General features: G+C 44.2%; 1 protein-coding gene across 17 annotated transcripts in view; it reads right to left on the reverse strand.

The window, feature by feature from the left end:
* Positions 1-14,279, reverse strand: part of SNX29 (sorting nexin 29) — a 577,711-nt gene that overhangs the window by 391,610 nt on the left and 171,822 nt on the right. For all 17 annotated transcript variants that reach the window (XR_006513608.2, XR_011494296.1, XM_070484912.1 and 14 more), the window contains one exon: positions 969-1,051. Coding sequence is in view for 15 of the 17 variants with exons in the window: in XM_070484912.1 (XP_070341013.1) it covers positions 969-1,051 (83 nt within the window). In the remaining 2 variants the exon portion in view is untranslated. The remainder of the gene's footprint in view (positions 1-968; positions 1,052-14,279) is intronic.

Consider the following 14,279-nt stretch of genomic DNA (forward strand, 5'->3'; position numbering starts at 1 on the left):
CATTCACTGTTTCGGTAAATCCCCACAATGACATCATGTGATATTTCCTCTTACAGATGGACAGTAACTCCAAGAGGTCAGTTGTAGTGGTGAGCCTGAATTCAATCCAGGTCTGGCTGACTCACAAGACCTGTGAGCACGGTGTGTCCACCCTTTTGTTAAAATGTCCACATTCCAAAAGCTCAATTTTCTTTAAGAAAATCTGGTAATGGTCCATTGGCTGAAGGCTGCAAGATGGTTCAGCCAAAGTTGGATATCATTTCTTCAGGAAAACTTGAGAAATATTTTAGTAGATTCATGACAATTAACCTGTAGCCACACTGCAGACAGAGGAAGCATATAGCACCACCTCATTTAGAGAGATCTTGGTCAAGTGACCATTTTTCTGTCTACTTGTATTTCTGATTAATAACAATAATAGCTAAAATTTACTTAGTACTTACTCTGTGGTATTACGCCAAGATGTCTACATGGACTGCCTCATGAGGTAGGCACTGTTAACTAACCCCATTTTACAGAGGAGAAAACTGAAGTACAGAGAGATTAAGAAATTTAACCAGAGCTGGGGTTGGAACCTGGTCAGCCGAACTCTAGAGCTCTGACTCTCCACCCCTTTGACATTCTATTGCTTTCACCTCTAGCCTGATGGGACTCAAGTTTCACTACCTTGCAAGTGTCTCAAGACTCTAGACATAAAATTCCCTAAGCACACAAATTGATATGACTGCTGCTAATAATCTAGCAAGTAAATCTCACAATATTATTTATGCACTTAGCAAGAATACACAACAGGGTTTTCCATGTAATTAGTTTTCCAGAATCCTGACCAGCACTGTTCTTCCAATCTACCCGAATACACACTCATCACAAGTTGAGTGCCTACCTTGTGCCAGGTACAGGGGCTATGAAGATAGAAAGGTTTGCCCGCCCACCCCCCCCCCCCACCCCAGGCTCAGTCTCCCCCTCACCTTCAGCCGGCTGACCTTCTCTTTTCAGCATCTGGACAGCTCCTACATACTTTTTCAGTTGGACTTTGAGCACCTCGTTTTCTCTGCAGGTACAAGAATGTTAAATATATATATATTAAAAATTGGCAATTTAGACCCAAGGCAGGGAGGAATCTTTGTAAAGAAAGACACACAATGCACATCTTACAAATATTAATATATTCTTTTAGAGATCACTGGAAGAGACTACTTTAGTGAGGGTATATTTGCAGAATGCCTCAAGAACTGTTGATTTGTGATGGAAATAAGCATTAACTGGTTCCACTGCCCAGAAATTCAGGATGCTGACATGTGCTGTGCTTGGATTCTTTGAATCTATCAATCAGCTAGGTGCCTATTCTGTGTCAGGCACTCTGTAATATTCTCTCCATTTACAGAAGCATGTGCTAAGTACTAGGTATTCAACCCGGGGAATACTCAATATTTTTATTAACTATTATGTGAAGTCTTTATCTATCATCTCATTTAATCTTTCCACGGTGTTATCACAATACCCATTTTACAGAGGAGGAAACTGAGGCATAAAGAGGAGAAGCAGTTGACCAAGTCTGCATCTACCTCCACGTAAGACTGTGCCATGGAGCATGAACTCAGGCTATGACAAGATCCCACTCTACCAAATTCACTCCCCAGGCACACTGGCTGGAGGAAAGAACACGAGGATCAGGGAGAGAAAACTACCATTTGTTGAGTATTTACCACATAGCTTGGACTTTACATATGTGACCTCATTGAACCAAGCGTACATGCATTCATTCATCCATCCATTCTTCATTCAGTGGAAAATATTTAAGGGTCTATGACGTGTCAGGCACAATGACCCTGTAGTAGTCTCCTCATTTTACAGGAGAGGAATTGGGGTACAAATAAGGTCTGTGACCAAGGTCACATGGCCATGGTCAAGGTCATAAGTAAGGCACACTGCCAAGGTACAAACCCAGGTGTCTCTACCCCAAGGCCCAAGAGAGCTCTTCTCTGCCTCCTTTCGGATCTGTACTTGGTTTCTCACCAGCTACCCCAAAGAGAGGTGCCTCTTCCACATTTTCTGTTTCTGCTCTTCCCCCCAAGGTATTGGACGCTGTCTTTAAACATGGTGGAATATTTCCTCACAATGAAAAGAGTTTTAACAATGGGTTTCTTTTATGATTATAAAAATTAAACTGCTCATTGCAAAGATACTCAATCAGAGCACATTTAAGAAAGAATGTAAAAATCAGCTGAAAACCCACCACCTTGAAATAAACCCCACTAACAGTTTATATCTATTCTAGCATCTCTCTAGGCATATGCACACACACACAACTAAATGCAATTTTTCATGGAAAAAATACCTTTCACACCCCTTCTTGTGTGTGAAGTCCCTATTCCCTTGTTTACTGCTCCACTTACCCCTTCCCCATGGTAACCAAGGCTAAAAACCTGGCGTGTACATTTCACGCCTTCCTCCAAGCTCATGCAATTACTACAAGCCCCATAGATACTAAGCTTCCAACTTGATTTATGGATGGAAATACCATTCCTCAGTATAGATAAGTCGTACATTTACTCAGTGGAAAAACTTGAAACTGTCCATCAGTTTCTGTCTGTTTTCAATGCATCTGAAGAGACCTCAGCCCACAAAGACAGCACTTTATACTCTGCTTCTGTGCTCTGTTTTGGCAGAAAGCACATCAGCACCAAGTGCAGACACGACCATAGACTTAGGTGTCGCCTGATAACTCCACATTCATCTCAGAAGCTTTAGAGAGAGTACACCGCAGAGAAGTCCCTTAATTATCCCGTTCCTCCTAGACAGCCTGTCATGGATGTTTCTATAGGTGTCTGCGCCTTCTCTTTCTGTGATATGAATAGCAAACGTCTGAAGCTAAACAACTAACAAGTCCTGAAAAGGTCTGTAGGAGGGAAATATTCCCCGATGTACATGGATTATACAGCTTGTTTTCTTGGATTCCCTCAGCCCGAGTCTTGTCACTCATCGCAGCCTGCTCCTAATCTCCACATGTGAATTCAAGTCACATATTATCTTAAAAGGAGGGGAGGAAAGCAATTTATATGCATTTCTATATGGCATAATTTAACAACAGTTCATGGCAGAACGTTTTCCAGGAGGCGGAACAGGCAGGTTCACTGAGGCAGACTGACAGCGGAGTGGCGCCAGCATCGGCTGCCACGTCTCAGCTCGTTGCTCACACCACACAGGCTTCCTGATTCCTCTGCAACTCTGCAGCCAGCACTGAAATGTTTCAAGTGGCTGCTTGTCTTCTGCTTTCGATCAGTCTTTTAATACTGTAATAAGGCTCTATCTAAAAACCAGACCTAACAGATACAAAACAAGATTTTTTAATATAAATCTGACTTCCATCAAAATGATGATGAGAAGCCGTGGAGAATATATCAAACCACTGGGTTGGAACCTTTGGGAGCCATAAACTCATCCCAGACAACTTTGCACCAATGAACTTGTTCGAATTTTGTGAAAAATTAACACTTTCAGGTCACTGGAACTGCTCTGAATGAAACAAACACCTGAGGGCACACTGACCCCTCCAAAGAGGCAAGTGGCTCCTGACCCCCAGACATGATGAGGTCCTTTTTATTTTTCAATTTGTATTTTGAAATAATTACAGATTCATATGAAGTTGCAAAGGTAACACCAACAGGTCCTGTATACCCTTGGCCCAGTTTCCCCCAAAGGTGACCTCTTACATAACTATTGTGCCACAGCAAAACCAGGACTCTGACGTGCGTGCGTGGTATGTGAGTGCGTAGTTCTGTCAAGCCCATTACTTTAGCTGATACTCATAACAATCCTGCCACAGCGTGTCTCTTAAGATGGAAAACAGACTGAAATGACCACAGTAGTCAGACACGTTAGACCAACGAGTAAAGCAGAGCAGGCGTAAGACAAGAGGGAGCAGGGGACGGGGGCTGTGGCAAACTAGAGAGTTCTCGTCCCACCAAAAGGTATTTTTATCACGTGACTGGTCCAAGAAAATAATGCCCAGACCCTGAACAACTGATTTGCAACCAGCCAACAGGACTTTAACTTGTAGGAGGAGAAGCCACATAGAATTTATCATTCTTATCATTACACAGGTCCGTTACAGTTACCAAAAAAATGCTTTTTTATTTGACACCTCACGAGGCAATGGGATGGATTAATTAAGTGCATGCTAACCATGAAAGGCCTCAGAAACCCTCCCAGAGTGTGTGAAACAGATGGAGATGACAGCTGAGGCTCACGTCAGCAGGGACCCTCAAGCTCAGCCCAGGTCACACCGCCAGGTGCCTGTCAGCCTAAACAGGTGAGAAGCAAGGTGGACAGAGAAGACCAAAAGCTGACCAGGGCTCCAGGGGCATCAGCACCCACCTCAGAGGGCAGGGGTGGGCTTGCTTCACCAAAAAACAAGACCAGGAAACAGAAAAAGCCAGAGAAGAAGGAAGTTCATTAAAGCATAAACAAGGGCCAGCTCCGTGGCCGGATGGTTAATTTGGCACACTCCACTTTGGTGGCCCAGGTATGGTTCCCAGGCACAGACCCACACCACTGGTCTCTCAGCGGCCATGCTGTGGCAGTGGCTCACATACAAAAAAAAAAGAGGAAGACTGGCAATGGATGTTAGCTCAGGGTGAATCTTCCTCAGCAAAAAAAAAAAAAAAACCCATATAAAAAACAGGCAAAATGAGATACAAATTAAACACCCAGAGTTAGGGGACTTATTATGATGGTACTAATAAAGTCAAATACTTTTCAGCCATTAAAAATCATTTGGAGAAAAATATAATCATTCAATAACTATTTTTATAAGTCAGGTTACCACATGGTATGTTGCATATAAATCGATTCTGTAAAAATAAAATAGCGGACACTGGCACACAGGAACCAAGTGGTTTACCCATGCTAACTCGTGGCACCCTCATAACAAACCCATGAGGTTGCTGCTATGACACCCATTCTACAGTGGGGTCTTTAGGACGCAGCAGAGCCCAGGGTAGAACCCAGGCAGCCGGCATCAGAGCCTTGGTGCCCCTCCTCCACGCTACACACCGCCCCTCCAGTGTGTGAGCATGTGTGAGAGACAGGTGACGCTGCAGCGGGCGAGGGTGCAGAGCCCAGAGGCTATGCACACAGGTGGTGTTAATCAGACTCACCTCTGAGTGCTGAAGGCATAAGGCTTTGACTTTTAAAAATTTTTTTCTTTTGGTTTTTCAGCTATGCTGACCAATTTTGCATACGAAAGTAATGTTTGAAAACAGAAAACACTTTCATTGTCTAAGTCTCCTAAATTTTTTTTTTTTTTGGGTGAGAAAGATTGGCTCTGAGCCAACAGCTATCGCCAATCTTCCTCTTTTTGCTTGAGGAAGATTGTCACTGAGCTAATATCTGTGCCTATCTCCCTCTATTTTGTATGTGGGATGCTGCCACAGCATGGCTTGATGAGCAGTGTGTAGGTATGCACCTGGGATCTGAACCCGTGAACCCTGGGCCACTGAAGAAGAGCATGCAAACTTAACCACTACGCCACCCAGCCAGCCCCCTTAAATTTTTTTTAACTTAAAGAAAATGCTAAGAGGGACAATGAAGCTGCTATGGAGCAGGTCCTCTCTTCATCTCCTCCCGTATGGGGTGGGCACCTCCACCTTGTCTGCACTGGCCACACATGACTGAGTGAGCCTGTGAGGATGACACCTCTGAACAAGGACACACAGATGGCTGCAGCCCTGTCAGCTACATCCTAGAGCAACTCTCTCTTCTCCATCTCATGGGACTTTCCTCCTCTCTGGCTCCAGCGTGTCCACGGCTCAGGTGAAGATGAGACCACTACACCTGGCTCTTTTTGCAACCGACAAAGTGATTTAATCAAACCCTAACCCTCCACCTAGAAAAGCTGGGGGCAGGGCTGCTGTTGTCGCACAGGAACTGCACAGATCCTCCAAGGAAAGGCTCGCTCAGGAGTCCTGAGGGCTCGACTAGTTTCTCCACCTCCACCCCGAGTGCAGTCACATATGCTCTAGGAGCCACTGGGGTACTTCTCCTCCCTTTCGTGACCTGTTAGTGACCCAACGTCAACGGCTGGGCTCTCCCCAAGGATTTGGTCTTTCAGCTGCAACTCACACATCTTCCTGAGACAAGGAGATACAGCTGGGGGTGCCCTCACAGATCACCCCACAACAGTGATGATGAGAAAAGCTCAGGAGGAGGAGGAGCAGGGGTAGGGTTTTGGTGAGGCGGACCCTCTGTCGTGGCCCGAGCGGCTGCCGTGGGAATCCACCCTCCAAAGACAAACCTGCAGAAGGCCACCTCTCCCCGCTGCCTCTTTAGCACTCGTCCAGCCTTGCCACTCTGACAGCTGGGGGAAGCCACCTCCTTCACAGGTCAGAGAACGGGAAAACGTGCAGAGAGAATGAGGGAAACGGAATCCCCACCACGTGGGACATTCCCAAGGTCGTTAGAGGGTTCAAACTTGTATTTTAACACTTAGGCATTTCTTCTAATACATTTTTTTAACAAACAATTTTCCATGTTTTGAAGTGATATAAAGAATAATTTGAAAAGAAATTTACAGGTTCTCAAAAGTGAATGTATTGAAAAAAAAAATATTAAGGGAAGAGAAGAATAATGCAGGTGACACACAGGAATAGCAGAAACAATGACGGGTTCAGTGACCGAAATTTGAGGAAGAGAATCTTTGCTTTAGATAAAATAAGGGTATAAGGAGAAGATTTTTTTTTAATAGAATTTATTTATTTATTTGCTGGGAAAGATTCACCCTGAGCTAACCTCTGTTGCCAATCTTCCTTTTTTTTCTTTCTACTCTCCAAGCCCCAGTACACAGTTGTTTATTCTAGTTGTAGGTCCTTCTAGTTCTTCTCTGTGAGCTGCCGCCACAGCATGGCTACTGACAGACAAGTAGTGTGGTTCTGTGCCCAGGAACCGAACCCAGGCTGTGGAAGCAGAATGTACTGAACTTTCACCACTAGACCATCAGGGCTAGCTCTAATTTTTTATTTTTATTTTTTTGGTGAGGAAGATTGGCTCAGAGCTAACATCTGTTGCCAATCTTCCTCTTTTTTTTTTCTTCTCCCCAAAGTCCCAGTACATTGTTGTATATCCTAGTTGCAAGCCATTCTAGTTCTTCTGTGTGGGATGCTGCCACAGCATGGTTTGGTAAGTGGTGTGTAGGTGTGCTCCCAGGATCCAAACCCGCGAACCCTGGGCCACTGAAGCAGAGCTTGTGAACTTAACCACTACACCACTGGCCGGCCCCAAGAGAAACTTTTTTTTTTTTGAGGAAGATTAGCCCTGAGCTAACATCTGCTGCCAATCCTCCTCTTTTTGCTGAGGAAGACTGGCCCTGAGCTCACATCCATGCCCATCTTCCTCTGCTTTACATGTGTGACACCTACCACAGCATGGCTTGCCAAGCGGTGCTATGTCCGCACCGGGATCTGAACGGGCAAACCCTGTGCCGCTGAAGTGGAACATGCACACTTGACTGCTGTGCCACTGGGCCAGCCCAGAAAATATTTTTTAAGCCTACTTCCCAAACTGTGTTCCAGGGGATGACAAAGGGCCCTGAGAAAAGGATGGAGGATTAGCATTAAGCACCCTTGGGAAAAGATGAGCTGAGCAACATCAGCACAGTCCTCCCCTCCTCCCACCTCAGAGCTTCTCAGAGCCTTCAATATACTTATGCACACTGACCACCTATTAACCTTTCAAACCCTACAGTTAATTCATTAAATTCTTCTTTTTCAGATTGGGGACAGCCCCTTAGGACTGAGAGAAAAAACTTCATGGAAAAGAATCAAGTCTCTATGGGAAAAGTGCTGCCCACGTGGCCTGTGGCAGAGGTGGGCACTCGAGATGTTACACGTGCCTTGAAAGCCCTCCAGGCTCGCTAAGAAGTGAAAAGTAGCTCCAAGCCAAGACCTCCTACAGGGGAAACCTGTGCATCATTTAAAAGATCCCCACGTATTTACTAGGAAATCCACTTATCTATCTACAACACGTGAGTATTTGCCTCTGAGTTGGGCACTTAATGTTCGTGGTGTTGCTGACATGCTCTTGTTCAATCCGCACCACAACCCTGCAAGAAGGGTCATTATCTTCATTTTTCATTCTTCTCATTTTACAGATAAAGAAACTGAGGTTCAGAGAGGTTAAGTGGCCCATCAAAAAAAAGAAAATCACACAGCTAGTCCAAGGCAGGGCCACAATTCACCTTAAGCCTCTCCGAGTCCAGGTCCTTTCTCCTCCCTGTCACAGACTAGGTCTCACCGGATCATCAACAACACTTCGTGAGGTTGGTTTTACGGTGCCCATTTTGCAAACAGGAAAACTGCAACTCAGAGAGCCAAATGACACACACACTCGAAACTGGGAGTCAAACCATCCTTTAACTCCAAAGTTGCACATTGCTTCATATAAATTTAGGGAATCAAGTGAAATGGATAAAGTTGAAAACGCAAAGCCTTAAAAGATTCCATTGGAAAACGAGGGCTGTTAAGCATGGGTCTGCAGCACCTCATGGTTGGTTAGACTCTGCGCAAATGTGAACAGGATTCTCCTGACCAGCCAGCTTTGTTCAGAGGGAAGGAACTTTCCTAGGGTTACTAACGATCATCAGACATCTCCTAAAGGTAAGTTGGTGCTCACAGGTGAGCTTGAGGGAATAGGAACCACAGTACTGGAGGTGCTAACAGTGAAATAAGGCCAAAAAGGTGCATGCAGATTGCAAAGCAACAACTAAAATTGTCCCCATTGGCAGATGACACGATTTTCTATATAGAAAATCCCAAGAATGTATAAAAATCTCCTAGAACTAATAAGTGAGGTTTCAAAGTCAAATACAAAAATTAACTGTATTTCTACATACTGGCAGTAAACAAGTGGAAAGGAAAATTATACAAAGAATCATCTATAATGGTTCCAAAGATGAAACACATAGGAGTAAAACTAGTAAAACACGTCCAGCGTCTGTGTGCTGAAAACGACAAAACACTGACGAGACATCAAAGCAGAACTTCATGGGTTAGAAGACGAAATAGTTAAACGTCATTAACAAATTGATCTACAGATTTAACGCAAGCCCAAGCAAAGTCTCAGCAGGATTCTTTTATAGATACAGACTAGCTGATTCCGAAATTCATAGAGGAAGGCAAAGAAGCTAGAATAGCCAAAATCATTTGGAAAAAGCAGCACAAATTTGGAGGACTCACATTACCTAATTTTAAGACTGACCATAAACCAACAGCACTCGAGGAATGCAGCAGAGGCACAACGACAGACGCAGACCCAGAGAACGGAACAGAGTCCACAGATAAACACACACACACAGCCAATTTTTGACAATGGTACAAAGCCAATTCAGGAGGAAAGACAGTCTTTTCAACACCTGGTTTCAAATAACTGGACATCTACATGCAAAAAAATAAACTTCAACTAATACCGCACATCTTATATAAACTCAAATTGGATCACAGAGAAATGTAAAACATAAAACTAAAAAAATTTTGAGAAAATTTTCATGCCTAACCTGAGGTTAGGCAGAGTTCTTAGATTTATCGCCAAAAGCATGCTCCATAATAGAAAAAATTGTTAAATGGGACTTGTTCTGTGAAAGACATTTAGAGCATGAAAAGATGAGCTACAGATGGGAAAAAAATATTTACAAATCACATAGCCATTAAAGGACTTCTATCCAAAATATATTTTTAAAAACTTAAAAAAAATGCCCAATTAAAAAAAAAAACGTGAGGGCAAAATATTTGAGCAGACATTTTACCAAAGAGGATATACAGACAGTAAATAAGCACAAGAAAAGATGTTAAACACGACTAGTCTTTAGAGAAATACAAATTGAAACCACAACAAACCCATTAAAATGGCTAAAATGTTTCCTTAACGAATAATAAGGGCTGGGGAGAACGTGGAGCAAATGATACTCTCATACTACCGGCAGGAACACAAAATAGTTCATCAAAAACTGGTAAGAACTCAAATGTCCTTCAACGGGTAAACAGTTAAATGAACGGCGGTACATCCGTACAAAGGAACACCAGCCATCCTTAAAAATGAAGGCACTATTGGCACACGCACCAACTTGGAGGAATCTCAAAAAACATGCCACTAAATGAAAGAAACCTGTCTCAAAAGGCTACACGCTGCATGATTTCACATATATGACAGTATAGAAGGCACAGCTACAGGGATGGAGGGCAGATCAGTGGTAGACAAAGGTTGGGGGGTGTGGGGAGGTTTGACCACAAAGGGGAAGCAGGAGAGAATTTTTGGAGGTGATGAAACTGTTCTGGATCATGATTGTGGTATCAGACTCACATTAATCTCTGCAAGTGTTAAAACTCATACAACTGTACATCTTTAAAAAGTGAATTTTACTGTACATAAATTAAAACCAAAAAGTTTAATAAAAAAGAAGTTAGAGAGGAGGGGAAGATAGGCCACAGTCACCACTGTGCCTGCCTAGAAGACAAGCCAGGAAGAATCTCCTGCTGACCAGGCTCCATTATACGGACACCTAAAAAACACCAAAAAGCCATATGCATGCCAACTGCGGGAGGTGGGGTGGGGGGGGGGGGGGGCGGGTTGGAAAACAATAACAGTAACAAAGTCAGCCTCTGACAGGGCAGACTTTTCAACATCTTTTTTTCTCTCTTGTCTCTCATTTTAAAATTTTTTTATTTTTAATTGTGATAAAATGTATAACAAAATTTACCATCTTAACCATTTTTAAGTGTATAATTCAGCGGCATTAAGTACATTCCCATTGTCGTGCAACCATCACCACCATCCCTCTGCAGAATTTTTTTCATCTTGCAAAACTGAGATTCCACACCCATTACACAACTCCCCTTTCCCCCACCTCCCCAGTCCCTGACAACCACCATCCTACTTTCTGTCTCTGTGATTAATATCCCTGTACTTTTAACAAAGATGATTAAGCAAATGTTACTATAAACAGTGGTGCAGCTTTGAACGCGGCTTTGGGGAAAGGGGAGGCGAATTCAAAACCCTGTTTGAACGTAGCTCCAAAGACTCAATGATGCATAAACAAGAATCATTTCCAGGCGTCTCAGCAAAGCGAGGCAGTCACGCCAGGCTCGCTCCGCTTCTCCCGGACAGAGCGCTGCACTCCAGCAGCCCCCACGCAGGTTCAGTGCTGTGAAAACTGATGGATTCCACAGAAGCTTGAGGTTTCTTTCCTGAGATTCTGACTTGACTTCAGAACCAAGGACCAGCTTATGTTCAATTCCAGGTTCCACTATTTTATTACCTTTAATTCTCCCCAAATTGACTGCTCACATCCAGAGCGTAAGACAGCTTCAAATCCATATAGAACAAAGCAGAGCCATGAATATAGCCAGACAATTGGATTTAACCTCTACCAAACACTGCGTTAGCTTAACCACACATCGGCCAGTCCCCTCCTCCAAGCCAGAAGGGGCTGGAGAGTTTGCTACAAAAGCTATCAGTTAGGGGCTGGTGGGTGGCATAGTAGTTAAGGCCGTGCATTCTGCTTCAGCAGCCTGGGATTCACAGGTTCGGATCCTCGGTGCCAACCTATACACCGCTTATCAAGTCGTGCTGTGGCAGCATCCCCATAGAAAATAGAGGAAGATGGGCACAGATGTTAGCTCAGGGCTGATCTTCCTCACCAATAAAAAAAAGAAAAGCCTCTTAGGGGCTGGCCCAGTGGGCACAGCAGTTAAGTTCGCAAATTCCACTTCGATGGCCCAGAGTTCACCAGTTCAGATCCCGGGTGTGGACACGGCACCATTTGGCAAGCCATGCTGTGGTAGGCGTCCCACATATAAAGTAGAGGGAGATGGGCACGGATGTTAGCTCAGGGCCAGCCTTCCTCAGCAAAAAGAGGAGGATTGGCAGCAGTTAGCTCAGGGCTAATCTTCCTCAAAAAAAAAAAAGGTATCAGTGCATTCTCATAAGTTCAGGAGGTATCTGTGGAGTGCCAGCCGTGGATCTAGGTGCTGGGAATGCATCAATAAACGAAAAGGACAAAATTCCCTGGTCTTCTGGAGTTTCATTTATTTCCCAATTTTTAAATTTATTTCATCTTCCTGTTCGAATAGGTACAAAGCACAACACTTGAAAATTACAGCAAGATTCTATTCCACCCTTTCAGCCAACAAATCAGAACATCTCATGAGACCATCTCCCAGGAGGTAACTCTACTCCAGGCTCCTGGCTGTCAAAGAGTGAGGTCTGCCAGCAGCCACGTCCGTGAGCTTTAGAAGCACCTTCTCTGGCCCCAGGGGAGCCTTGAAATGACCGCGGCTCCACCCAACACCGTGACCACCACCCCATGAGACACCCTGAGCCGGAGGCACGCAGCTAAGTCGTGTCCTGGTTCCTGACCCACAGAAACCGAGACAATTAATGTGTTGCTTTAATCTACTAAATTTGGGGGTGATTCGTTACACAGCTAACAACTAATACAGTTTTGCAGGAATTAATTCATTTAATCCTCACAGCAACCCTATAAGGTACTTCTACCCTCAATTTTATGCCAAGGAACAGAAAGGCAGGAACTACAGAGATGACAAATAACTTGCCCAAGGCAACTCATTTCTCTGACCCTCAATTCCTCCATCTACCAAAGCGAGAGTCTGGCAGCTGGAGGAATTTCACATCTAGCCAAACATGCACAAGGTAGATGTCCCTCTCTGTGCCTCAGTTCACCCAACAAAGTAATGGGAGAATACTGGGGGCCTCACAGATTGTTGCAGAAAGTACATAATTTATTCAAAGACTTTTCTTGGACCTACTATGCAGCCGGTATTGTTTAGACGACAGAAATGGAGGGAACGTGAAAGACTAGGTCTCTACTCTCACGGGAGTGACATTCACAAAGGGAGGTGGCCAAACCAGTCAACAAACAGGTTTCAGATAACAATGAGTACTATTAAAAGCTAAAGCAAGCCACACCTGTTAGAACAAAATCCAAAGTACTGACACCACCAAATGCTGGAGAGGATGTGGAGCAACAGGAACTCTCAGCCATTGCTGGCGGGAAGGCAAGATGGTGCAGCCACTTTGGACGATAGTTCGGTAATTTCCCCCAAAACTAAACATACTCTTACCACGTGACCCAGCAATCACGCTCCTTAGTATTTACCCAAAGGAGTTGAAACTTACATGTACACAAAAGCTTGCACTCAGTATTTCCAGCAGTTTTATTCATAATTGGCAAAACTTGGAGGCAATCAAGATGTCTTTCAACAGGTGAATGAATAAACAAACTGTGGTATATCCAGAATAGAATACTATTCAGTGATGAAAAGAAATGAGCCTCAAAGCTATGAGAAGACATAGAGGAAACTGAAGTGCATATTGCTAAGTGAAAGAAGTCAATTTGAAAAGGCTACAAACTCTGATTCCAACTACAGTATATGACATTCTGGAAAAGGTAAAAGTATGGAGACAGTAAAAAGACCAGTGGTGGCCAGGGGTTAGAGGGAGGGATAAACAGGCAGGGCACAGGGGATTTTTAGGGCAGTGAGACTTACCCAGTATGATTCTACATTGGTGGACGCATGTCATATTTTGTCCAAACCCATAGAATGTTCAACACCAAGAGTGAGCTCTAACGTAAACTATGGACTGTAGTGAATAATAATTTATCAGCATCGGTTCATCAACTGTAACAAATGTACCACACCAATGCCAGATGTTAGCAGCAGGGAAGACTGGGGAGGAGGGCAATGAAGGGTGTGTGGGAACTCTCTGTACTTTCTGCTCATGTTTCTGTAAATCGACAACTGCTCCCAAAAAAGTGTCTGAATTTAAAAATAAATAAAGGGAAAGAGAGAGAGAGTAAGGGGGTATTTTAGATAGGGCAGTCTGAGAATGCCTTTCGGAAACGTGACAGTAAGACCTGCAGGAAGTGAAGAAGTGCACCATGTGAAAGCGGGGTGAGGGGTCACCTGGAGGTCTTGCTAAAATGCAGATTCTGACATGAGTGACTACAGTGGGGCCTGAGACTCAGCATTGCTACCAAGCCCTCTGCAGATGCCAGCACTGCCACACACTGGATCCACTTTGAGTAGTGAGGTTCTGAGCAGAGGAACGAGCCAGGGAGAAGATCTATTCCCAGAACTCAGGGAAGCCAACGAGGCTGGAGCAGGCAAGAAATCATGAGGACCCCCCCAAGGGGGCGTGGTAAGAAGTGTGAGCATTATGAGGAGGGCAGCCAATAAAAGGCGTCAAGCAGGGGAAGGACATGCTATGTG

Source organism: Equus asinus, chromosome 14, assembly GCF_041296235.1.
Source record: "Equus asinus isolate D_3611 breed Donkey chromosome 14, EquAss-T2T_v2, whole genome shotgun sequence".
Lineage (NCBI taxonomy): Eukaryota > Metazoa > Chordata > Mammalia > Perissodactyla > Equidae > Equus > Equus asinus.